This window comes from Ambystoma mexicanum, chromosome 11 (assembly GCF_040938575.1).
Source record: "Ambystoma mexicanum isolate Mex_15411 chromosome 11, UKY_AmexF1_1, whole genome shotgun sequence".
Classification (NCBI taxonomy): Eukaryota; Metazoa; Chordata; class Amphibia; order Caudata; family Ambystomatidae; genus Ambystoma; species Ambystoma mexicanum.
The window spans coordinates 836463820-836491772 of NC_090934.1; the positions used below are offsets into that span (position 1 = coordinate 836463820).

The 27953-nt window shown below is 47.3% G+C and overlaps 1 protein-coding gene across 2 annotated transcripts in view; it reads right to left on the minus strand.

Annotated features, from left to right (window-relative positions):
• The window catches only part of HPS5 (HPS5 biogenesis of lysosomal organelles complex 2 subunit 2), a 1306927-nt gene that overhangs the window by 823243 nt on the left and 455731 nt on the right, over window positions 1-27953 (minus strand). For both annotated transcript variants that reach the window (XM_069623788.1, XM_069623787.1), the window contains exon 9: window positions 1563-1651. In XM_069623788.1, coding sequence (XP_069479889.1) covers window positions 1563-1651 — 89 coding nt within the window. The remainder of the gene's footprint in view (window positions 1-1562; window positions 1652-27953) is intronic.

Below are 27953 nucleotides of genomic sequence, written 5' to 3' on the forward strand. Positions count from 1 at the left end.
TCCAGAAAGACAGTAAGAAGGACATTGATAGTTCTCACACATTCTGGGGTAGCCGACCTATGAATATACAGCACAAACTACAGAAGCTCATGAAAGGAATACTGGGAACCAAGATCAATAGTTTCTACTAACGCATTTCCAGTTAGTGGCGAAATCAGACTAGTTGCAAGCAGGAGTATCGCTAGGTCTGGAAAAGATCTGGGGCTACGCTACTGTCGTGACTGTCGGGACTAGCTAGCCTTTTGGTTGGGTTTAGGTGTACCTGATCGAAAATGTTTGACCTTTTCCCAAATTGACCTAATTTATTTGGGTCGTTTTATTGTTGAAAATGCAGAGGGTGACCTCCCTACACCCTCCCTCACTTCCCCCCACAGTAACCTATTCCCTTACCCCTCCCCATTTATTTATTTAATTTAATTTGACTGAAAAAACGATCAAACAAATTCGGTCAAATTGAAAAGGTCAAATGTTTTTCGATCAAGTATGCTAAAACCTTTTGGTTGTAGCCCCTGAGTTTCTATCTGGGGCTACAGCCAAAAGAACCATGGGCATTACCACCCCCCACCCCAAGCCCCCGTAGCAACGCATTTGGTTGCATGGTTGCAAGTGGGAAAATCACTGAAATAAAGCTCCATGACATACGGCTAAAGGAAAGGTGCCAGAGATATAGATTTTGGCAATCTTTAGTTATTAGTTTTAGTGGTAGGGTCAGATAGAAATAGGTTTTGGACATCTTTTCTTTGGACGACAGACAAGCAGCCTTATTTAGTTTCGTTAGGTAGGAACATTCCCATAGCAACAGGGTGAATTAGGCATTTCTCTTATTATTGAACAAGTTATAAACGTCCAACGTGAGTACGACTCCTCCTTTTGCGGCGCCACAACACTTAATTGCATGCAAAAAAACATGGTATGCATGGAAATACTTGTTTTATACTTGCAAATGTTAATTTGAGCTGTCTGGGGATTCCCGTACTGATGAAATGGCATATTCAGAGATGTGAATCTATAAAAGACCCCAGTATCCAACGAGAAATAAAGGGAGCAGAAAAAATGAGCTCTGCTACAAAATAACCTAAAACAAGATTGAAAGAAACATATTGTAAACATAAAACGCCTCAAAGTTTGAAAAGAAGCGCCCTTTGTTTGCAGAACACTGTGTAAAGACTGGAAAAGTATTTAAAGGCAGGGTCTGTCCATGCAAAAAAAAAACTACTTAAGATGGTTTCCTTAGAACCGAGTCTTCTAATGCACTCAAACCAGCAGCCAAACATTTAATGAGAGAAAGTCCTTTTGCTGTGCCAACATCTCTGATGCACAATTTCATCTTAATATTTGGTGGGTATTCAAGAGGAAACCAAATACATTGTTATCATAATTTGTTTTAAAAAAAGGTTTTTCAGACTCTGGCCTGGTGGTGAGGAATGTTTAAGAGGGATATGAGATTATAAAAATTGTGAGAATCCCTATTTGGCAACTATTATGATCAATAAGCTCATATCGTTTTTACATGCACTGCCTACAAAATCATGCAGGACCATGTCAACAGGCTGACTACACACCTTTTACTTCACTCCACAGTAGCACCTGAACACTTTGTGGCATAAAAAAATAGATTCCATGTTCTGTCCAGGACATCACACAGTGGTCACTGTAAAGCAAAACAACACGACATGAAAGGAATTTTATAATTATTATTTGACAAAGTATTTTTATTTGCTTTTCATTAAAACCATCAAATGAATTAATGAATAATTCGAACAGTGTAACGCATGCAGCAATTAACAGACATCTAATTTATCACAAATTATTTGAAATCATATTTAGACATGTCATCAATCAGATATCTTTTGTGAAACTGAATTTTACATTTAATCCGTAACTTCCTCCCTTTCTTCCCAACACCCCCAAAGCGAATATCCTCCCGAAGCTCCCCATACCATTAAAATATATTTTTGGATCCACATTTAAAATTTAACATTTAACTATTCCGAAACACCTCCTTTATCCATCAGCATCACTATTGTCTATATCTTCTAACTAAACTGACAGTTTAGGGGCAATTTCCCCAGTGGATTGCTCTGCCCTTTTTGCCAGTATGAAGCTTGTGTTTAAGAAGAGTATAGTATATGTGCTAACCTCAGAGTCCTTTTTCTCAAACCCACCATAATATTGATGTCATATGTTAAACATGCTCTAATGCTTGTGGTGAACCAGAAGAAGGAGTCGGACTAGGACTTAGCATGTACAAAAGGTTTTATTTAAATAAAAAGAAAAAAGGTCTATCTAACCGTATTGCTCTGAGGATATTTCTATACCTAACTAACTAAATTAAGTGTAATCGTCAAATGTCCAAATTAATACAGTCCTCCGTCCAAAGCCTACTTGCTATCTGGCCCTATCACTTAGTAAAAACGTAACAAAAACAGACCAGAGCAATAGCTTCTCCACTCAGGCTTCGCTTGGCAAAACTACTTGGGTCTACTTCCAAAGAAAGGGGTTTCTGATGTTCAAAGTTCACAATACAGTTTTTGCAGCCTCTGCACGTTTCTCATGGAAAGTCGTAATTCTTCACACATATCCTATACTTTCCTTTCTTTGAAGCGAGAAAGGATTTCCTTAGTGCGATTCCATCATTTATGATCTTCTATTTGATAATGATCTTGTTTAGGGTTTGGGTAATGAAACTCTACAGGTTCTCTCTAGTACCAGTATTTACTGCTATTGTTTGTATTTCTAGGGCACCCCGAAGCCCAAGTGCCCGTTGATGTGCTTACTTCAGCAGGGTCTTGATTGGGCGTCTGCTGGTATCCAGCATTTGGGTTTCTCTGGCTAGCCCATTTGGCGTCCCAAGCCTTGTATGTCAAAGTCACTTAGTTCTCCCCAAAAGCCCTCGGATATATTTAATGCAGTGGGGCCTCGGTTGGGCATCTGCCCGTGTTCAGCGTTGGGGGTTCTCAGTCTCCTGTATCCCTTTTGGCTTCTCCAACACTCGAGGACACAGCCGCTCGCCCCTTTCCCCGGTGTTACCTTCTCGAGAGCATCCTCTTCCCGGCTCGCCAGTGGGCACACCTCTTATGCGGAGGTCGGTGATCCAATCTCTCTGCTGGCGTCTGGTCACAGCATCAGTTAGTGGGACTCCCACCCACCACAGCTCGGTGTGGTTGCGCCACCAGGCGAGACGGTCTCTCTAGCACCTCTGTCTCGTTTATTTATTTATCATTCATACCAGCGCACCAAACCCTCAGGCATCTGGGCGCTAGTTACATAGGTAGGTACATTTGCATAGCTACGTATCGTTTAAGCCGGTGCAAGTGGCTGATTAGTTAAACAAGTGAGTCTTTACTTTTTTTCTGAAGTGTTGTTAGGACATCTCAGAGCATAAATGGAGCGGGCGATTGTTCCAGAGGTTAGCTACGACAGTGGGGAAACTTGAGCCAACCTGCATGCTTCCGTCTGAATTTGGCCTTGGGCGTATGAGTGGCAGTGCAGGTGACCTAGGGTCCATGGGTGGCAGCACTGGTGACCTTGGGTGCAAGAGTGGCAACACTGATGAGCCTGGGCGCAAGAGTGGCAACACTGGTGAGCTTGGGCACATGAGTGGAGGCACTGTTGACCTTGGAGCAAGAGTGGCAGCACTGATGAGCTTGGGCGCATAGGTGGAGGCACTGTTGACCTTGGGTGCAAGAGTGGTGGCACTGGTGAGATTGGGTGCATGAGTGGAGGCACTGTTGACCTTGGGCGCAAGAGTGGCAGTGCAGACGACCTTGGGCACATGTGTGGCAACACTGGTGAGCTTGGGTGCATGAGTGGCAGCACTGGTGAGCTTGGGCGCATGATTGGCAGCACTGGTGAGCTTGGGCGCATAGGTGGAGGCACTAGTGAGCTTATGAGCATGAGTGTCAGCACTGGTGAGTGTGGGTGCATGAGTGGCAGCGCTGGTGAGCTTGCGCAAGGCGGGCAGCACTGGTGAGCTTGCACATGAGTGGAGGCACTAGTGGGCTTGGGTAAATGAGTGGCAGCACTGGTGAGCTTGTGTGCATGAGTGGAGACACTAGTGACATTGGGCGCCAGTGTCAGCACTGGTGAGCTGGGCACGAAAGTGGGGGTGATGGTGTGCATAGGTGCATAAGCGTTGCTTGGTCTGTCAACTAATGACTGTACTATGGCTAATATATAAGATGACCATTACACAATTGTAATCAGGGTGTCCATTACTACCAGCCAGAAGAGGAATATGTAAGTTACATCCCTCCTTACTGTTGGCCACTGGCTTCCAGGGGCAGCTGGTCAATAATTGGCAGAGGGGCGCCGACATGTGACCAAGTATTTTTATTTTTTTTTTATTTATTTTGAAAATAAACAACACAAACCAAACTTGCAGCATTAATTACAATAGACTCGTAAACATCAATTAACACTCGTTACTGCGCCCCAAATCCCCCCCCCGCTCAAGAGCTTATCAACATTTCGGTTCTGTATCCACTGCGTGTGGCTGGGTATCGCTTCCTTCCGAAGCTGCAGGGTCCACTACCGTGCCAAACATTCCTGTAATTAACATCCTCCAAGCCGTCAGGTTACCTGCATCTTCCTCCCAGCAATTGCTACATGCCTCCTGCCATACCACCGTTTCAGCCTCCGCCCATTTTTGCAAGTCCCGCCACCATACCTCTATCCGTGGCTTGTGGCATTGCTTCCAGCTCATGGCTATCCTTCTTTTAGCAAGCACATATGCCAAGTCCCTCAGTTTCCCATGGTGTTTAGTGTTCCGTGGTCTGGGGAACCCTCCCAGCAGGCAGGCCCAGGCCGTATCTATGTGTAGCGGGACCCCTTTGTCTGCTAGTTTCCATCCCACTTCCCCCCAAAAAGCTTCAATCACTGGGCAAGACCAGAACATGTGTGCCATATCCGCATCTTCCTCATCGCATTTCGGACATGCTTGTCTTCCTGCGTTCGCAAACTTAGATATTCTTTTCGGGGTCATATAGGCTCTATGCGTTATATATAGCTGTATTTGCTGCAGTCTAACACTTTCTTGTGGTATCCCATGGCCCGTTCCCACATCCCATTGGTCAACTGCGCCCCCACCTCCGCTACCCAGTCAAGCCTCAATTCCATCAAGTCCTTCCCCACCCGGGTCATCACCACCTCGTATAACCTAGAGATCTCGTGCCCTCCCTCCGATATGTCATATATCGTTCCAATTAGAGCGTCTGGTTCTTCCGCCAGCACAGTCTCCGGCCAGGTTTTACGGATGGTCTGCACTAGCCTAAGATACGTAACATATTGGCCCCCATGCAACCCTGTCTCTTCTCCCAGGTCTTCAAATTCTTTAATAGCCCCCTCTTGCCATATGTCTCCCAATGTGGCCAGCCCAACAGATTCCCAATAGGTCCTGATTATCATCCTAAGCTGGCTGTCTCCCTTAGTTAAGGCAACTAGCGGCACCTGTGGGGAACACGGGCACAGGCTCTCCATCAATTGGCATGCTCTGTGCCACATCTTCCACCCAAGCAACAGCATACTCGGGCGTTCGTTCATTTCAAGTCTAGGAACCCAGATGATCTCTTTTAGGTAAAACGGGGCGCAGTCCTGCCCAAACAGCCTAGATTCAGGAGTTTCTTCATCAGAAAGCCATTTGGTTACATATTGCAATTGGCTGGCTACATAATAGGCCTCAAAGTTCGGCAGCTTGATGCCCCCTCTATCATGGAAGTTCTGTAGCTTCCATAGCGCCACCCTATTGCGGGTGCCGTGCCACAGGAAGTCCCTACACATGCTGTTTAGTTTGGCAAAGAACTTCTTGGGTATCAGGTGTGGTATATTACTGAAGAAATGCAACAGCCTAGGCAGGACCACCATCTTGAGCATCGCCCCCCGCCCCATCATCGCCAGCGGCAGCTTCTCCCAAAACTTCATATTCATGCGGATTTTCTTCTTTCTTCACAGCCACCTCGGTATTGTGCAAGTGTTCCCCTTCCACAGTATGATATACATCTATTCCGAGGTAGCGGAAAGAATCAGCTGCCCAAGGCACGGACAACACTGGCAATCGTTCCAGAGGGACTCCTGTGTAGCTCCCCAATGGAAACATGCTCGATTTTTGGGGGTTTACCGCTATACCGGACAGTTCTGCATACTTTTCCATGACCTCTAAAATATACTGAAGATTTTCCTCCGGATATTTCAAGTACAGTAACAAATCGTCAGCATATAGGGATATTAGGTGTTTCTCTCCCCCCACTTCAATGCCAACCAAGTCATATTGTTGTCTGAGGTACACTGCTAAGGGCTCCAGGGCTAGAATATATAACATCGGGGACCAGGGGCACCCTTGTCTAGTGCCCCTACTGAGTTGCCACCTCTTGGATATCACTGATCCCGTGCGTACTCTGGCCAGTGGTTCGCTGTACAACAATTCCGCCCACCTAACATAACCCGGCCCCATCCCGTATTCTTCCAGGGCCGCCAGCAACCATGGCCACCTCACCGAATCAAAAGCCTTGACTGCATCTAGGGACACCACCACCATTTCCTCATCGCTTCTGTTCCCCTCTTCAATCACCCGGTGGAGTCGCCTGTGGTTATGAGTTATATATTTCTATTGGGGACATAGCCTGTCTGATCCAGGTGTATCAGTTTACTGATGACCCTTCGTAGCCTATTAGCCAGGACCGCCGTCAGGATCTTGCTCTCCTGGTTCAACATTGACAGCGGCCTATACGAGCCGCAGCAATGCCCTGGCTTGTTGGGCTTGGGGAGCGGTACGATTAGTGCTTCTCTAAGCGTATCCGGTAGCCGACCCTTCTCAAAAGACTCATTAAACATCTCTAGCATATGGGGGAGTACCTCTGCCCCATATACTTTATAAAACTCGCCAGGGAATCCGTCCGTGCCCGGGGTCTTGCAGGTGGGCAGCTGTCTCACCACCTCCTCTAATTCGTCCAGGGTAATAGGTGCGTCTAGTTCCTCCCTTTCCTCATCACTAATCTTGGGTAGTTCCATGTCCTTCAATGTTTCTCTAATCTCCTCCTGATTTTCCCCTCCTCTGTCCTCATAGAGTATTCTATAATAGTCAAAAAATGCCCCATTGACTCCCTCCTGGGTGTCAACCACCTCCCTGTCCTCTCTAGTTATTATCCTAATAGGGGACCTGGGGGTTTCGCTCTTATATAACCACGCCAACAGGCGGCCAGTTTTGTCCCCACCTGCATGTTGTCTCTCGACATATTTTTTGTAGTTAAGGTTGCAGAGCCTTTCCCAAAGCACCGCACACCTCTGCTGCAACTCGAGTACAAGTTCCGCGTCCCCTCTTGCCCTGTCGCTTTCGCGCTCCAGTTGCTTCTCCGCCTCCTCTAGTTCCATTAGGACCCCACCCTGCAGGCCTTTAGACTTAGAAATGGCAGTACCCCGCAACACAACCTTAAAAGCCTCCCAGAGTGTACTCGCTGAATCCACACTGCCCGTGTTCACCTCAAAGTACCGCAAGATCGCATCCCTGATGTCTTCCCTGAAGACTGAGTCTCTAAGCGCCTCCGCACGGAGGCGCCACGTCGGTATCCGCGCCCTAGGGCGACAGTTCTGCCAGGTCAGCACCAGGGGCGAGTGGTCCGACAGGACCCTTGCTCTATATTCTATTTGGGTGGTCTCTATCACCACATCTGGCGTAGCAAAAAAATAATCCAACCTCGTATGTAAGTGCTGCGGAGCAGAGTAGTGAGAGTACTGCGTGTCCTTAGGGTGTTTCAGTCTCCAAACATCCGCCAGCCCAAAGTCCTCTAGCAATGCCTGTAATACCCTGGCCGCCGGGGTGGGCCGATCAATCTTCTCATTAGACCTGTCTGCCTTTGGGTCGAGCACGCAGTTATAGTCCCCTCCCCAAATAACCGCTCCCCCCACACACGCGCCCAGGCGAGTACATAGGGTTCTGAAATACGTGGCAGTGTTTTGGTTGGGGGCATATGTATTTATAATGCACACCTCCCTATTCTCTACCAAAGCCCTCAGCATGACCAGCCTGCCCTCCGTGTCCACCTCCTCCTGTATGAGTCGGAGCGGAACATGCAGCGCCACCCAAATCAGCACTCCCCTAGCATAGGCAGAGTACGGAGAGCCCACTACTGTGCCTCTCCACTTTTTCCCCACCAGTTCCAATTTTTGTTGGGTCAGGTGTGTTTCCTGCAGCAGCGCAATATCAATCCTCTGTCTTTTAAGGTACATCATGACCTTGTTACTTTTTAAATAGCTGTTAAGTCCCCTGACATTCCATGTTACGATCTTAAGGTCTCCCATGGCTCATGAGTATCTTCTTGCTTCCCATGTAGCGACTCCCCTTTGCCCCCGTGATACAGATAGCATCTCGCTCTAGTAGCTTCTTGTGCCAGCTCAAACCCCCTTTAACTATGTACACAACAAAACCCCAACTTCCCTCCCCTCCCCCCCGTCCCCTCGAACAACACACACCCCAACTGCTGCCCAGCTCCAGCCTCGGAGCTCAGGCACCCCCACATCTAGCCCTGCAAGCACCGCCCGATGCACATAGCTCAGTAGGGTGAGGTCGCCCTAATGGCCACCTAACTAAAGCTATCGTGGGGTAAAGAGAATCGTTCCGTAAGGCTCCCGTTAAGTAAACATTAACCACAGTGCTTATGACAAATAGTGCAATCATCCGACCTTCTCTACCGAAGGCTGCGCAAACAACTATATTCAAGTCCCACGTGCCACGCCATCTTGCGGCGCCATCTTCATGCCTCTTGTATCTCTTCCGAGCTCTTTCTCGGCCGAACTTCTGACTCCTGGGGGCATCCTTGTGCATCGAGCCATCCCATGGCATCCTCCGGGGTCTCAAAAAACAGAGTTTTATGTGCATGAATGACTTTCAATTTTGCGGGGGTAAAGTAGCATATATTTGTGGCCCGCCTCCCTCAATCTCTGCTTTACTGACCCAAAATTCATGCGGCTACGCTGCACAGTCAGGGTATAATCCGGGTAAGCCGTGATGTTTGCCGCTCCTCGTGAGATCGTTCCTCCCTTACGAAAGTGTTCCAGTATCCTCTCCCGGTCGCGGTAATTGAGAATTTTGGCGATCATAAGCCTGGGCGGGTTCCCCGGCGGCGGCCTCCTCGTTAGGGCTCTGTGTGCCCTTTCTACTGCAAATCCTTGGGATAGGGCTCCTCCGGGTATCTCTTGTAATAACATGGATTCAATGAATTCCGTGGGATCACGGCCCTCCATCCCCTCCGGCAGGCCCACGATGCGGATGTTATTGCAACGGGCTCGTCCTTCCGCCTCCTCCGCTCTGCTCTCCAGGTTGCCCACTCTTTGTATCAGAGCGTGCAATTCGGCTTTATGGGAGGCGCAATCCGCAGTGTTCGGGCCGACTTCCTTCTCAAGGGACTCCGTGCGCTCCGCCAAGGCCCTGACATCCTGTCGGAGTAGGTTAACGTCCTCTTGAACATCTCCGACCTTGAGGTCCAGCGCCGTTTTTAGTTCAGTGACGGCTAGTTCGAGCTTAGATTCCCAGGCCGCCCTTAGGTCCGCAATCGCCACCAGGATTTCTTGGTCGGCCCCCGAAGTCATCGTGCCGCTCGCAGCCAGCTTGTCCCTGCTCTTGGTGATGTCCGTACCCGGCGACGTCTTAGTGAAGTCGTCCAGGGTGGGCTGTTTCGCCTTCGGCCTCACCGTCCTATTCGACATGACCCAGGGAACCTGTAGTTTGCTCAAGTGACAAATGTGCGCGCAGTGCGCCGCCTCCGCTGGGTCACCGTGCGGCTCACTTCTTCCTTTGTTCCGGACCCTGGTCGGCCATTTTGTGTCGTCCTCCGTCTCCGGTGTACTGTATCTCATCCGCACCGATCTCCGCCGCCGTCACTCCTGCACCATCCAGAAGTTCACCATGCGTAGCCCAATCATTCACACACCGGCATGTGTTTTGTCAGTGGTCGGCGGTCCGTATTAACGCACTTATTTGCCCAGATCGTTGCAGGATCTCGGGAGCTCATCCAGAACGCGTCCTCTTACATGGCTCTCGTAGCCACGCCCCGTGACCAAGTATGGAAGAGACAGAAGCAAGCCTAGTGAAAATCAGTGAGCTACTTCAGCGCAGCATGCAGCTGTGGGTGCTCTTTGTGGGATGGATACTTTGTCACTAAGCTATAGAACCCCAGTGCGCATGACCAATGAGCTATGCAAAGCTGGGAGAGTTTTGCTTCCCCGGTATTGCATCCCAATCTTGCATGCTCCTTGCATCTGCAGGCTGGTGGTACTGCAGGCTGAAATGTGTGTGGGGCGCTCGTTCTCAACTTCGTTGCTGCTTGGTATGCCAGCCTTCCAGCATCTTGCTAGTGATCTGCTTGCTCTCCACACTACCGCCGGCTCCGCAGTGTAGTGTGGCTCTGCCCCTTTCTGAAAAGGATTCCCTCTCTTCCATTCAAGGTTCCTCGTCTTTTTATGTTCATTACCAACAACAAAAGGGGCGTGTCGTTCCTCTTTGACTGTTGGAATCAGGGTGCATCAAGCATCAGAGACTGAAGTAATGTTGCGGCTATTTGAATCCAAAACAGAAGTCACTTTTGATTCCCATATAGACAGACCATGTATTTTTTTATCATTCTTTTTATTGAATTTTATTCTTAATACAAGAAAAAACCAAACAGGTAAACATTAAACTGAGTAACCCAAACCCCTCCCCCACCACCCTCCTTTTCCGATCCAGCAATGTTTTTACAAGATAGTTCACCCAATCTCCAATATGAGTAGGGTATGTGGGCAGAAACCTTTGTTAAAGTCATCATTTAGAAAGTCCATAACGATGGGAGCCCTAAATGGTATATGACATCCATTCTAGGGCAGTAAAGTGCCAAATCTGTGAATACCTGAGTCATTAGTTTTTACCAGAACTCCCTTATGTGAATTGCTTGTGTAAGTTTAGGGATGTTGAGCCAGAGCTCTTCCCAGCTGTCCTCTGGAATCGGTTCCCCTAGTGTCGCCTCCCAGGTCAGTTTATAAATGAGTGGCACTTAGCGTGCTGTGTGGTTTGTTGCTAGGCATAGTTTGTATATGTTAGTAATGAGATGTTTGTCCCCCGGGTATTTGGTGAGAAATATTTCAAATGGGCTAAGGGATCTCGTTGCACCTGCCCTGATCTTAGGGTGGATGAGCCAGTGTCTCAGTTAAAGGTATTGCCATCTGTCTGCCTCTACTAAGCCCAGTTCTTCCTTGCATTGAGTAAAGGATTTAATGTCCAGACCGTGGAACATATCCACGATTTTGGAATAGCCTGCCTCCTTCCACTTCATGAATCCTCCCCTCAGGTATCCCCGGGTTGAAGTCTGGGTTTCGCCAAATAGAAGTGCAGGGGGAGGGAAAGGTGGTAGTGTTTTTCCCTTGCTAGCCAATCCCAGGTGTGCTCTACCAGGGCCGTGATATCAGATTTATGCATGTTAGGCGGGCAACAGTCTTTTTGTAGCCACAGGACTTCCCCCAGTGGGGCGCCCACCACCGTCTGATTTATTCAACGTCAAACCTTCCCTGAGTTTGGGGCAAGCCAGTCTTTAATTATTCTAATTTGGGCCGCCTTATGATATGCCCGCAGGTCCGGTAGACCCAGACCGCCATTCTTAGTTGGCATTTGCATAATTTTCAGAGCCAACCGCGGGGGGTTTCTTTTCCATATGTAAGCGCTGATATACTAATATAGGGTGCGGAAAAACTCCTCTGGCACCTCTATCGGGAGGGCTTGACAGAGATAAAGCAGCTTTGGGAGGATCGTCATTTTAATGGCGTTAATCCTGCATAATCTTTTCAGTGTGGAGGCTGATCCTTATGTTGGTACCATTTAATGGGTGACCTCAGAGGATGGATTTCACAGAAGATTCCTCATAATGTATGGGGGCTCCTGTCCTTAGGCATGGGGTACCTGGGGCTGTTGCCCATTTCAGAGACAATTGTGTGGTTTCATAAAAACTTGGGGCCACATTTCAGTGAGGAACTATTTTTATTTTTTATTCGACCTTCATAAGAAGTGTGTGGTCCCTGAGTTATACGTCACTCGGTAGTATTTCAAGAGTGAGGTTTTTGTAGGAGAAATTTAAAATTTAAAAGCAACGAACTTCGTCCATAGTGCAGAGTTATATGGTGTTGTTCACAGGGTATCCCGAGTTGGTTTTTGGAATATCCTTAGTTAAAAAGTGGTCGACCGGTTTCGATGAATTTGATTGATCATCTTCTTCAGGACCTTGATTTTGGCTTGTCTCTAGGAGATCAGGGGTATGGAAGGGGCACCGTCATCCCTTTTACCCAAGAGAAATCAAACCAAAATGGGTTTTAAATCTTGAGGTCACAGTGGTTCTTGAAGTTTTATTCTGTGGTATTTTCTATTCACTTAATACAATTAAATTGATATACTAGCATTTTTTGACAGTCATTTGGCTATTTAGGCTAAAATGGACATAGAAGGCAGCTGGTAATTACCTCATATATAGTAACTGGCAGCCGGGTCTTTTTTGTCATGCGTGACTCCAGTCCTGTAAGACATTAACAAGGTGTTTTTTATAAGACAAAAGCCAACGTGAGGCTATATCATAAATGAGTCGTAATACGATTATAGGAGTGTCTAGTACCGTCTGATTTGGGGTTGACAGACGAAGCGCTGGTGTGCGTTCATATCTCTGTGTTTACTTCCAAATGCGGTTCGCGGTATAGTGCGGGGAAACCCTTTGTTCTAAGAAGCGCCACTTTCTTGTAAAGAGGTGCTATCCCAGTACCAGGCGCTTATGCCGTGTGGGAATACATCTACCCACATTCATGCATCTGCCCACATAAAGACTCTACATGAAAAACATGTACATGCGCGGTGAATAGGTCTACATCCCTGTCCAAGATACCGATCGCGGGCGCGGCAATTAACCACAACAGGCCAACCTCGGAACACCTGGGGACAAGGGCGAGGCACCAACAATGTCCGTTTTTTAGGCCAACAAGGGAACCAACGAGGGAGGCCACGGTGGCAACCCTTTTCCCCAATGACAACCCGCAGTCGCGGCAAAGGATTCCAACAACCGAACCTTCCCTAGTCATGAACCTGTCATCACACATACTCACAGAAGCAGAAAGAAAAATTCTAGAAAAAGGACTCTCTTTTGTACCAACTGCTCGATATGACCCATTCCAAACAAGAATCGAAATAAAACAACTGGTCAGAAAAATAAGATTGAAACAATTCTTTCAAGAAACCACGGAAAAAGAAACTGGGAAATTTACGGACCTCCATCCGGCCTCACAATTCTTTCCTCCCACTGAAAGCAATACCTCAGAGTGCAACACTTTTGAACAAGCACTCATCAAAAAAGTGGAAATAATGGAAAAAGAACACAAATTCGTACACAACAACTACAGTAAAGCAGAAGCAGAGGCCTTAAAAACATTGGCCAATGATGATACAATAATAATCAAGCCAGCAGATAAGGGAGGAGCCACGGTCCTAATGGACATACAAAACTACCAACAGATGGTCAACACTCTGGTACAAGATCAGACCAGTTACAGAGCTCTTCCCTGTGATCCTACTCCATCTCTACGAAGATTGATTGCACCTATCGTGGAGGAGGCACTTAATGAGGAACACATTAACGAAAAAGAAGCCGCTTTCCTCACACCAACACATCCTAGACTGCCAGCGTTTTACGCACTACCAAAGGTACATAAAGGGACAATTCCCATACCTGGAAGACCCATAGTATCAGGAATCAACTCGATCCTGGAACCCCTGTCCCAATATGTAGACAGATTCCTACGTGACAGGATCCCCAAGATGACATCCTATGTAAAGGATTCAACGGCCATATTAAATCTGCTCACTGCTCTCCCTTTTGATGGAACTAACCAATGGCTAGTAACAATGGACATCGAAGCACTCTATACCAGTATTCCTCAGCAGGAGACAGTGGAAATGGTAAGAAGAACCCTGACTAATGACCAGAGTCTAACCCCAGGACATGTGGGCTTCATCACAGAACTTGCTAGAATAGCCCTAACTAGAAACTTTTTCATTCTGGAAAACGTATTCTTTCAGCAGATTTCCGGGACAGCAATGGGCGCAACTTTTGCGCCTAGCTTGGCTAATCTCTATGTTGAACATTTTGAAAAGGAATTCGTATATGAAGACACAAACCCCTATCGGGACAAAATAAAGGTCTGGAAAAGGTACATCGACGATGTCCTCATGATATTTGAAGGGTCTGAACAAGAACTCACAGCCTTCCACCAGTGGCTGAACAACTGTAATGCACACTTGAGATTCACCATTGAGGCCAACAGGACAGAGACACACTTCCTGGACCTTCATATCAAAAACCAAGGAAATGAACTGCTGGCACGGGTCTACAAAAAAGACACTGATAGGAATTCATTACTACAATACAACAGCTATCACCCGAAAGCCCTGAGGGATAATCTCCCATTTGGACAATTCCTCCGGTACCGCAGGACATGTACAAGATTGGAAGATTTCAAAGAACAATCTGCAGCTCTCAAGAAACAACTGAAAAAAAGAGGCTATCCGAAAAGAATCATTAATGACACATACAAAAGGGCAAGAAATATACCGAGAGAAATTACTCTCCAACAACACAAAAAAGATGAAAAAAGAGAAGAAATAACAGCAGTAATGAGTTATTCCCCCATGTTCAACCGCATCAAAAGAGAAATAAAAAAACTTTGGCCCATCCTAAATACAGGCGCCAGCTCCTTGCCTCTACCGTCCTTTGCCATCAAAAGACGTAGAAACCTAAGGGACAGTCTGGTCCACACTATGAGAGAACCAAGCAACAATGAGTCGGAGAATACTATCTGGGGAGCCAACAAGCCAATGGGACACACACCATGTGGAGGGTGCTCGATGTGCGCCCAAACCACACGCAGCAAATCGATCGAGATCGGATGGCACACACCATGGCAACAGAGGAGTTTCACCAATTGCAAATCCAAAGGGGTAATCTACCTCATCACGTGCCCATGCACCCTACGATATGTAGGCATGACAACGAGAGAAGTAAAAACAAGACTTATTGAACACAAATCATGTATTCGTACAAAAAAAACTGACAGCCCCCCTTGTGAACCATTTCGTGAAAAAAGGTCACAAACAAGAAGACTTCACATGGACCATCTTGGAAAAATTAACCCCACCCAGAAGGGGTGGGGATTTCGGAAAAATGCTCCTGAAACGAGAACAACTCTGGATTTTTAGACTCAATACAGAGAAAAATGGACTCAATGAAGAAATCCAGTGGAACAGCCTGGCCCTAATGAAATGAAGATATTGTTCAAAAAAGAAACGAAGAAGCATGACAAGAAACTCAATATGGGATTCCGCTTATTGGGGATACACCTGAGAAACGATAATGTACACCCCCTACATATGTGGAACCTCCTCTCCGCAGTCAAGTAGTGCTGAGGCCCCGCCCTGCGCCCGCCCCTATACATAACTCAATCACCAAGCCACGCAAAATAAGGAATCGCAATTACGCCTAGTCCCCTGCCCAGCACCCTTGATGAAGACAGAAGGCGAATACATATGTAGGTGGCAAAAATACAATTTGGATATTGCTTAGAATAACAAACTGTCTTTGCTTTTTTCTCCCCCCTTCTAAAAACTAATAAGGGAATGAGACCACTGTATATATTTTTTTTTAAAAAAGGATTGCCATAATGAATACAGGAGTCAAAAGAAAGTAAGGCTACTGCATCAGCTACTTTGCAGCCCGCACTTAAACCGCCCATGCAAAAATGCATACCCCTTAAATGTAACTCTAGCCACTCTAAGATGGCCCCCAAAATGAGGATCATCAACAGCAAAAACGGCCAACGTATAAATGCCGCCGTTGCTGGGCAACGGTTGCTAAAACTGAACAACTCCTTCGGCGTCTCACAGACACCAGCAAGCATTTGTGCCACACGGTGAGTGAATTCCAAGTCGAACGCGATTTACGCGTCAACACTCATGGCCCTTTCAGAATTAAGATCCCTCGTGCATGACCGCGAACTATTATTGGGATACCAGCCGCGCCTGCGATCGGTATCTTGGACAGGGATGTAGACCTATTCACCGCGCATGTACATGTTTTTCATGTAGAGTCTTTATGTGGGCAGATGCATGAATGTGGGTAGATGTATTCCCACACGGCATAAGCGCCTGGTACTGGGATAGCACCTCTTTACAAGAAAGTGGCGCTTCTTAGAACAAAGGGTTTCCCCGCACTATACCGCGAACCGCATTTGGAAGTAAACACAGAGATATGAACGCACACCAGCGCTTCGTCTGTCAACCCCAAATCAGACGGTACTAGACACTCCTATAATCGTATTACGACTCATTTATGATATAGCCTCACGTTGGCTTTTGTCTTATAAAAAACACCTTGTTAATGTCTTACAGGACTGGAGTCACGCATGACAAAAAAGACCCGGCTGCCAGTTACTATATATGAGGTAATTACCAGCTGCCTTCTATGTCCATTTTAGCCTAAATAGCCAAATGACTGTCAAAAAATGCTAGTATATCAATTTAATTGTATTAAGTGAATAGAAAATACCACAGAATAAAACTTCAAGAACCACTGTGACCTCAAGATTTAAAACCCATTTTGGTTTGATTTCTCTTAGGTAAAAGGGATGACGGTGCCCCTTCCATACCCCTGATCTCCTAGAGACAAGCCAAAATCAAGGTCCTGAAGAAGATGATCAATCAAATTCATCGAAACCGGTCGACCACTTTTTAACTAAGGATATTCCAAAAACCAACTCGGGATACCCTGTGAACAACACCATATAACTCTGCACTATGGACGAAGTTCGTTGCTTTTAAATTTTAAATTTCTCCTACAAAAACCTCACTCTTGAAATACTACCGAGTGACGTATAACTCAGGGACCACACACTTCTTATGAAGGTCGAATAAAAAATAAAAATAGTTCCTCACTGAAATGTGGCCCCAAGTTTTTATGAAACCACACAATTGTCTCTGAAATGGGCAACAGCCCCAGGCACCCCATGCCTAAGGACAGGAGCCCCCATACATTATGAGGAATCTTCTGTGAAATCCATCCTCTGAGGTCACCCATTAAATGGTACCAACATAAGGATCAGCCTCCACACTGAAAAGGTGGACCCCAATAAGTGTTTTTGTGTGCTAAAAACATTGTTCTGAATAACACTTCGGGAAAAATTTTGAAGTCTAAATGCCTCCCTGAATGTGATCCAGTTAATCCTGCATAGCCAGGAAGCAGAAAGGGGACCCCAAGTGTGAAGTTGATTTTTGAGGTGGCCTAGTTGCTGTGGCAATTGGCATTGTAGAGGCCTGTGAGCGTTGGCGTAATTTGGATTCCAAATATTTTAATACTAGATCGTACCCATCGGAATTGCGAGGTTTCTTCAGCTTGGATAAGCTCTTCCCCTTTTAGTGTCAGATTCAATATTTCTGTTTTGGCCAGATTCACTTTTAGACCTGCTATTTCCCCATACCCACATATAATGTTTATCACCGCAGGGAGTGAAGTTTCCGGTGACCCCAATGTTAGCAGCATATCGTCGGCGTAAGCCAATACCTTGTACCCCTCCCCCCCCCTCAATGGGATACGCTTAATGTCTTTATTTAAGTGAATAGCTGTCAGGAAAGGTTCCAGGTAAAGTGTGAATAGGAGGGGCAACAGGGGGCCCACCCTGTTTAGTTCCCCTGAATAGATGTATTTGGGACGAGAGTTCCCCGTTCACTTGGATACAGGCTGAAGGGTTACTGTAATTAGCTTTGACCAATGCCAAGAAATTCGGCCCCATACCCAGGTTCCGCAAGGTGCTAAATAAGAATTGCCATTCTACCCAGTCAAACACTTTTTCAGCGTCCAGAGATAATAAGACTGCAAGGGTTCCCTTCTTCTGCGTCTTTTCAAGGATGTGGCAGATCCGTCTAATATTATCGTGTGTCTGATGTTGGCTAATAAACCCGGATAGATCAGGGTGTATGAGTTGCGGGAGGAGTCCCTCCAGCCTGCTGGCCAGAACTCTTGTGTATATCTTAGCATCAGCGTTTATTAATGTGATCAGTCGTTATGAGCCGCATTGAGTTGGGTCCTTATTTGGTTTGGGAAATAAGAGAAACTTTGCTTCCTCCATCGTCTGGGTAATTTTCCCGGCAGCAGCGAAAGAGTTAAAAAGAGTCGTCAGTTTAAGGGCCAGGAGCTGTTGATAGGTTTTATAAAATCCCGGAGTATAGCCATCTGGACTGGGAGCTTTACCAGTGGGGAGGTGTTTTGTTGCCCTGAGCACCTCTTCTAGAGTGATATCCGCCTCTAGAGCCATCTTGCCTTCCCTTGAAATTTGGGGTAGGGGCACTGAGTGGAGAAATGTTTGTTGTTTTCCCTCATCTGGACTATCCAAGCTATAAAGATTAATATAATAAGTGGCAAATTGGGCCGCAATATCCGGGGTGGAATGTAGTTTCTCGCCTGCGGGGGCTCCGATTCCCATGATTGTGTGGGCGGAGGTTCCCTGCTTCAGTTGCCTGGCTAGGAGCTTATCCGCTTTGTTAGCGTGTATATAATATTTGTGTTTCATTGCTAGGAGACCCCATCCAGCCTTTTTAAATTCGAGTATGCTCAGCTGCCCCCTGATATGTAGAAGCTCTTTGTGTAACAAACTTGTTGGATTCCTAGCCTTCCTTCCCATCACATCTTGAAGGTCGGTTTCTAGTTGGGACCCCACCGCGTGATTCTGCTTTTGCCACTGTGCCCGCAGGGCGATGAGATTCCCCCCACAAAGAATTCCCTACTCTTATCTTCCACTTCCACCCGAATGGCCACGTCCGTCAGGGCAACCCTCTGAAGCGACCAGAGCCACAGACCCTGCCAGGGGAAGATTGCTCTTATTGTCATCAGCAGTGGTGCATGGTCTGAGAGGGAGACTGGCAGTGTCGAAATGTTGCGTGTCCTGCCTACCAGTGTGGAGGAACCTCATATGTAGTCAATTCGGAAGACGTTCTGGTGGACGTGGAAATAGAACGTGTACCCGGGATCAGCCCCTGTCAATGCCAGCCACAGGTCCACTAGTGTTAATTGATCGATCTTCCTCTGTAGAGCCAAAGTCGGGGGCGCCTGCGGGTGGAGTGGAGAGCTGCTCCCGTCTCTTTGAGGGTTCCAGGCCAAGTTAAAATCACCAGTCGAAACTGTCTCCCCCTGCGCCATGTCCTCCAGGTCTGCCAGGGTTGCGCGGAGAAACCGGTCCTGCGTTCTGGGCATAAACTGTGGCCACTGTGAGTGTGAGACCCTCAACTGTCATTGTGATAATTTCTTATATGAGTTTCCTGCAGCGTAATGATCTCTGGTGAGTGTTGTGCAAGGAGTCTTTCCAGTTTCTTTCGTTTCACTGGAGTGTTCAGGCCCCGAATGTTCATTGACATGAGCTTAATCATTCCTGATTAAATTTCAGTGGGTGTGCAAACGTGTCTCCCTGGATCGGATTACCCCTGGGCTCAACCCCAATTTGAGCTTCAACCCCCCCACCCCTCTCTCCACCCTTGCCAAACATTCACTGGCCCCCACCCCCTGCCCTGTGGCGGGTCCCAATGTCTGTGCGCCCCCCCATTGACTGAGTTGGAACCGGACCCCCCTGATGTCCCAGAGCCGTTGTGCAGGGTATCCCATACCCTAGTGGATATCCGAGATTGCGGCGCGTACACTCTCGTTCCCCCCTCCATAAACCTGATATTGATCATCTTCCCGAGGATCGCAGCAAGGAGATATTTGAAGGTACTTACAGTCAGCTATTTGCCTCCTAAGTTATTTTTTTCGTGGATGCGTGGGAAGGGCCCCTCGGTAGAGGCAGATTGCGACCCTTTGTCACCTGCGACCACTCCCATGGTCTTTGACGGCGAGAGCGGCCAGATTGCTGCTCCCTGTCCCTGGAGTCTGTCTCTTCCTCTAGATCCATCAGACGGAGCCCGTCCTGTAGCGATGTAACCCTATGTTGCTTGCCTTCCCAGGTGAAGAGCAGTCCAAAGGGAAAAGGCTAGCTGTATCGTATCTGCTTTTCTTTAGGACCTTTAGGACACCGTTTCTTTCCTTTTTAGCAGGGTGGATTGGGAAGGGGCCTGATTTAAATGTAGTGCTGCGCTGTTATAGTTGACAGGTTCCGCTTGATGAGCTGTGCTAAGGATTGCTTCTTTTTGTGGGAATCTAGCCAGTGTGACCACGACATCCCTCGGCCTGGCCCCCTGATCCTGGCATTTCGAGCCGACCCTATGGGCTCCATCGATTGGGATGTCGCTCGCATGGCCATTTTTAAAAAGGGACTCGAACATGTGGGTGATCGTGCTTCTCAGGTCTTGGTCCGAGACCGTTTCTGGCAGATTCCTCACCCGAATATTTGATCTGTGGGATCGATTCTCAAGATCTTGGCATTGTTGTTCGATGTTATGCGTAACCCTAGCCAGCTCTTCCAGCGTTACATCAATTTTCTTGGTATCCTCCACCACCTCTTGGAATGCCCTCGATGTGGTGTATGTGCGATCCCTAAGCTCTGCCAGGTCCCGGGTCAGTTCATTGATGGATTATTTCACTTCCCCCATAAAAGATGAGAATTGGGCTTGAAACTCCTTGCCATTTTGTTGGAGAATTCTTGAAAGCACGCTTCCAGGTGCTTCGACATGGCTGCTGTCATGAGGGGGTGCTTCCTGTTGTGATGTCTCATCTTGTGTTAGCGCTGGGTCCTCCTCATTGGCCTCCTTAGCCCAACAGTGCTGCAGTGGGCCCTCTCTGGGGGTGTTGTTGGATGGCTTCTTCTGGCCCCCGGGCTTGATCCTGTTCCCAGACATATCAGGAGCGTGACTTTGCTACCAAGTGTTCAGCCTTTACTTGTACACCTATCCACCCTCCTGTTGGATTTTATGCTGAAGCTTGTTGGAAGGTGGGGCTAGCCCGTCCCTGAATCGTCCGTATTTCGCCCGGCCGAGTCTCCTGCTTTCATTGACTATATGTGGGGGGCTAGGCACTGATGTCCCGGACCGGGAGTGAAAACCTCCATTTACTGCCCCTGCACTGCCCCACTCCCCCATGCCGCGTCAGACCTCGGAGTGCGTAGTGGGATGAAGCCCCTCCCGGGGGACCGACGTTCCTGGGACACGGAGAAGGTTCTTGATGGATGTACTGCGGTCCCCAACGGGACACCCCTATGTCTCGCCGGTATTCTTGATGCTAGTGGCCCCCAGCTCTGATGTTCCTGGGGTGCGCGACAGCCCACTGCCCCCACAAACCAAACCTGATCTGGGGGATGGGAAGCTCCCAAGATGGGGGGGGGTTTCAGCCCCTTGCCGCACGTTCCAGATTCCCTCTGGTGTGTCGCCGCAGGCTGTGCTTCTTCGGGGGACAATGGGCCTTCCCCACCCACTTCCGTGCTGAATGTGGTCTCCGCAGGTGGCAGAACGGCTGTGCTCTGGGTTGTTTGGATTACCACAGGGTTTCTGAGGCCGCACCACAAAGCGATTTATTTGCCGAGTTAATGCTTCCCTTTTCCCCCAAGGGCCGATAGAGTTTCCTGTTCCCTCCTGTGCTACAGACACTCACCCTGTGTCTGATCCTGCTACTGGCAGGTTCCGTCTCTGCTCCTTTGATGAGGCTATGTGATCCTGCGTGGTGAGTCGTGGGCTGTCGCCGTCCGTAGAAAGTGGCCCCTGCAGGGGTTGTGCAGTCCGTTGCGGCGGGTGCACTGCCCGACTTGTTGCTGCGTGACGGGGGAATCACCCCGCTGCCCCACTCTGCGTTTGTCCATGGGCAGCTTTAAGTCTGGTTCCGCTGTATATTTGGTCGATCATCGTGGCACAGCGCTGGGGAGATCCGCTTACCCCTGCACGGGGTTGTTGCCCAGCCGGGTGGACCTTGGTGCGCAGCACTGCGTCCCCCGATCCCAACGCTGTATGCCCCAGCTGCCGCAGGAAAGAGAGTCGCCAAAGCTGTACCCTTGTGAACTTATAGTGCGTGCCGGGACCGATCCACTCTCTGCACCGAAGATCACGCAGACCCGGCCACCAGGCGATCGGGGAGAAGCTGCCGAAGTCTTGTGCTGCTGGGGGGGCGCACCGCCGCACGTCCACCCTAATACACTGCCATCTTGGAATCCCGACCATGTATTTTTGATAGGGAGATCCTCATAGGAATGGGGTGCTCACTCTCAGTGAGGTCCCACTTTTCCAGACCTCTAGGGAGGGTCTAGCTTAGTGGGGTTAACTCCCTAGCCTTAAAGGGGGTGGCTCACCTCTGAGCAGAAGGGACGAACAGTCAGGATTTGTCCCATGCTCCAATCTCAAGGATGTCAACCTGCATCACTCTGGTGATCGCCAACAAGGGTGAAATGTGCTTATGGTTGGGTTTGCATCCTTGAGAGCTGCTAGTCGTGGTGTGAGAGAGCCATGTATAAAATAGCACTGCCTTATAAAACAATGGCAAGACCAACCTATGATCATCCTAAAATCACTCCCAATCCAACATAATTCATCATACCCATATAAAATCCCAACCTCACTATCAAAATCCCTCCGAGAACCCTTAATTAAAATGTTCCTTTCTTGGGGACACAAATAAGTAAGTACCTTCTCTAAATTATCCAATCATTCACATCACCGACCTCTCAAAAACAAACCTAATGCTTACTTACTCCGTCAGTGGTCAGCACAGATTCCAGCAATTACCATTCGGGTCTGGTCGCCAATTTGCACCCATTTCCCCCAATCCTCTGTGCTAAGAGTTTGTCCCATAGATTTAAATTCATCTAAAAAGAAGTTTCTAGTCTGCAATAGGGATTCACATTCCACTACTAAATGCATCAGAGTTTCAACCGTGTCTCTGTTTTTGCAATATCGACACTAGGCATTTACCACTCCTGGTGTTTTCCGCAACCATTGAACCTCCTTTGTATTTAGAATGTTCAGACGGTATCTTAAAAACACATCTCTATACCTTGGGGACAGGAATTTTTTCAGATATTTTGGTAGCATATTCAAACCATTTTCCTCCACAGTTAAAGATTTCCTTGATTTCAGACTACCACATTCCTCAATGCTAGTGATCCAGTCACGCAACATTAGCTTCCCTTTCACCTTTACGGGATTTTGTATCAACATTTCCAACTCTATTTCATTTTCCTTCAAAACAGTCTCCACTTTTCACCCCCACCCTTCCAGATGTTTATCTAGAGGTCTCTTGATTAGATTCAAAATAGCAAATGGCACCGTCACGGGGTCCATGGCACACTTCCTACATGAAGAGATTGTTTTCCATAAGGCCATCGACTCTAGTGACTGTAGTCTGAGTTCATATCTAATAACACAGGATGGCAAGCTATTGGGGAGGCTCAACACCTTCCTCCAAAACTGCCCATCCAGCTTCTCCCACTACAAATATGACAAATGGAGGGAAGATTCCGCTCCTTAAATTAAAATTTGGCCACCTTTTGCTTATATAAGGAGATTATTGGAATTAATGTACATTTCCCAAATTTACGGCGAAAGAGTCTGGCTTGGTTAGTTAGTATTACCAATCTCGACTGCAAATATAGGAGCTGGTCCATTTAATCACAGCTCTTAATTATCGTGACTCCCAGATATACCATAGAATCTACTATGTTCAACGGAGTCCCCTGCACCCACCAATTGACTTCCTGATTGGGGAACCATAAGCTAAGGAGTTGGGCAAGTTTCTGAATACACATATGGCCTTAGATAAAGCCAGACAACTATTAACAGAATATTTGACAAGCATCTTTCTGTAGGGATATGATATGGCAGGGGATGTGCATGAGGCTGCTTTCAGGGTGGAGCCCCAGTTTCTAAAGTGGTACAACAGTACTCCATCCCTTTCAGAGGCTGTGGTGGCCAATGCGGTCACTGGCGGAACACCTGGAAGCCAGCAATTATTGAGATGAGAGTACCCAGGGTCCAGATATCATATGATGCCTGGATTCTAAAGACCATTCAGGGTTTTTACCTGGAGATGTTTGAAGAACTGTTTCAGCAAAGCTGCCATCCCACCTGCATTTGTCCAGGAATAAAAAGAGTTGAAGGACAGGGAGGCGGAAGGGCCTTGCCTAAAGGGTGCCATAATGCAGGCACAGTGTTACCGAAAGGGGGTTTTGAGCGCCCTCCTTTTGATCCTTAGCAAAGAGAAAACAAAATCTGTAATGAACCTAAAGTGCCTGAACAGCTGGGTGATTTATGGGCACTTTCAGATGGACAGCGTTTACTTTTTTTTTTCAGGGACGGTTTGAAGTAAGCGGATTGATTGCCATTCTGATTTGTCCTGCTCGCAGGCGACTGCTTCAATTCCTTTCAGATAGTCGTTTAGGCAATGTGTGAACCTTCTTTTGGGGCTGACCCCCACTTCTCTGGCATTTATGAAGCTCCTGAAGCCAATTTCCCTCAGACCCAGGATTTAGGAATATTGTCTACCTGGATGACGTGAAATTCCTATCCCAGAGGCAGGAGGATCTGATAGCTTAGGTACAACTCACCTTGGACCTGCTTCAAGCTCTGGGCCTTCTTGTTAACTCATAGTCCGAGTTGACCGCTGACCTAACCTACACTTGGTGTATGCAATATTGATCTTGACACCCGTTAAGATGGATTTTCAGAATCAACCCTGTGAGCAGATTCTGAGAGGCCACCCTATTCTGGTCAACAAGGCCCTGATGTGTAGCAAATCTATCAAGGAAAAGTGACTGAGCAGTAAGGCTTGGATTTAGGAGAGTGTGAGGATGGTGAGGGGTTTAGGTAAGCACACACAGAGCTCTCCTAATTAAAGGTAGGCATAATGCAAAAATAATGCAGTAATATTTATTAGGCCATAAATAAACTCTTATCAATGAAAACCACAGGTAAGAAAAACTACCAAACATACACTATTAACGTAGCTACAGAACACTGACACTTTACCTGTCAAACAGTTAGATCAGACAATAGAACACTGTAAATGTGAAGAAAATAAAGGTAAGCGATAAACCAGTAAGAAATCAGTTAAGCAATTTAAAGTGAAGAAAAACACAATTACACTGCCTGCTAAAAATGAGCCACTATACTTAAAAAATACTTCCCGGCTAAATGATATGGGGTTGAGTGCTCCAAAAGTCAGCCATTTGTAGGGAGTTAGGAAGCCTTTAAGAAGGCAGAACACGTTTATATATTTTTCATTTGTAAGGCGCACACAAACCCGCAGGCATCTAGGTGCCGTTGCTTAAGTCAAGTTACATCCAGTTACATGTTCACAACATAGAGGGGGTTACAGTCCGAGTATGCCAGGCAGCGGGTCCCCTTGTGTTAACATTTAACACACAAATTTGCTCAATGACAGTGATTAGAGTAGCTGGTTCAGGCAAACAACCATGTTTTCAGGGCATTCCGGAAAGCCCAATAGGATTCCTGCTAAGTGTTAGCAAAGTCAGCCTGTAGATGTAAGTGTCTCAAGTAGCGAAGAACAAAGCATGCACAGCTATTTAGAGGTCCTCTCCTAATCCCACCACCTTAGGGGAAGCCCAGGGGGGATCCTTGCCCAGAACTCGACTGATCATGATCAGGAAAGGGAGAGACAGGGCTAGAACTGTGCACCTGTGAAACCCTGTGGAAGGAAGGATGCAGTATCTGGTTTGTAAATTCATCGCCTGTACTCCAATTTTGACAGAAACCACTTGTAAGGTTTCTGAATCTGCTGGGCCTACTGATTTTTGGCCTGATTCACATTAGCATTTTATAATTTTGCAATTCCATAGGAAAACGCTCTGTGAATCAGGCCCTTTGTGTCTTGGTTCCATTGGAGGTGGTCCAGGGATCGCTGATGCAGTGGTCACTTTAGGGTTTGGGATTCAGGTCCAGCTAGTTGGCGATTCCGTTCCCTGAGTTGATTCCTGAGACTGGACAGCTGGACGACACTGACACGATGAAGAGGAGACAACCACAATGCAGATAACCTCAGGGTCCACCAGGACGGGATACAGCGATGAGCACCACAATTAGGTGGTGGAAGACGACCCTCGTGGTGGAGACAAAGAAGCTGGTCCTGCAAGGGTCCTCCACATGCTGGAGAACTGCAACTGCAGGGGAATGCGCTTGTCTCAAAGGTTGAGGGTCTGCAGAATCCCAAGTCTGAACTCAGGATGGCGACAGATGCAACAAGGTAGCTTAGACGGGAGCCGGTCAGTTTGCAGGGTGATCCTGAGACACCTCTGAAGGCTGTGTTACTCAGAAACCTGTGCAGTTCCCTCAGGGACCACTGCAAAAGATTTAGGACTACAGGTGGTTGGCAGTAAACCCAATTGGTAGCAGTCTGTACCACCCAGATTTACCTGGTAGCTGTGGCTGAGCAGTCAGACTTCTCTCAGGATGAGTTAGGCAGTATATAGAGTATACACAATAGGTACAGAGATACAGTAGCACAAGCAAACACTGACCAGAGCTTTCGTGTAAAAGTGTATAATTATTTTTTTAAAGACACACTTGTAAATTACACTAGCACAAAGAGGTAATTAAATTCAACACACAGTCACTATTATATATATATATGGGATACATTACTCACCGTAATCGTATTTCTGATGCTTGTATCTGCTTAGATTCACATGCTGTGCATAGGCCGACATCTAGTGGAAGCTGCAGAGTATTACAGTTTGTTTTTCGAAACTCGAAAATGGGCGTCGACACAGGCGTGCCAGTAATACTATCCCTAGTGTGACGTCCACTGTACCCAAGATCCCTCACGCGTCTGGGGTCCTCAGATTGTATTTTTTCTGGCATGAGGAGTAGCGTGAGTACAGATAATCCAAGCAGATAGACAGAAAGGTAAGACTACAAGCAATCATGCGCCTTCTCTCGGAGGGGAGGAAGGGTGGGTCGCATGTGAATCTCTAGCAGATACAAGCATCAGAAATACGATTACGGTGAGTAATGTATCCCTTCTGAGGCTTGTGGAATCTGCTTAGATCACATGCTGTGCATAGATTAGCGAGCAGTACCCGAAGAAGGAGGTGGGATGTGAGAAGGGTCATGAGCAAATAGGTGTCTTAGAACCGCTTGTCCCACTTGTGTATCTGTCTTGGAATGAGTGTCAATGCAGTAATGCTGAGTAAAAGTGTGAATAGAGCTCCAAGTAGCTGATTTGCAAATGGTGTCGAGGGGAACATTTGCAATGAAAGCCAGAGTGGCCCCAATGCCTCTAGTAGAATGGGCCCTTGGCGTAAAAGGCAGAGTTTTTTCAGAAAGAGAGTAACACAGCTGTATACAGTTGATAATCCACTTCGAGATCGCGCCTTTAGAGACGCGATCCCCCTCTCTGCCTGTAGCTACGGAGACAAACAGTTGATCTGTTTTCCTTAGCGGTCTGGTTTTATTTACATAGTAGAGGACCGCCCTACGCACATCAAGGGTGTGTAGTTTCACCTCAGCTGAGCTTTGCGGGTTCTGGAAGAAAGCCGGAAGCTCGATGGACTGGTTTACATGGAATTTAGATATAAATTTAGGTGAGAACCTAGGGTGTGTGCGTAAAACCAGTTTGTCTTTGTGGATAGTAAAGAAAGGATCTTGCACTGACAGAGCCTGAATTTCACTGACCCTTCTTATAGAGGTAATGGCTACTAAGAAGGCCGTTTTATAAGTCAGGTGTTTGAGACTACTTTTATGCATGGGTTCGAAAGGGGGGCCCATGAGCTTAGCTAGCACCACATTGAGGTCCCATCCTGGCGGTGGGTTCGAAATAGGAGGGTGAAGTCTCTTTACTCCTTCCATGAAGGCTTTAACTACTGGTACTTTCCACCACGATACTTTGTTATGGGATGTGGTGTAAGCCGAGAGGGCTGCCAGGTGTACTTTCAGAGAGTTAAAAAACCAAACCTGCGTCCAGCAGGTGGAGCATGTATGTTACAACGTTGGA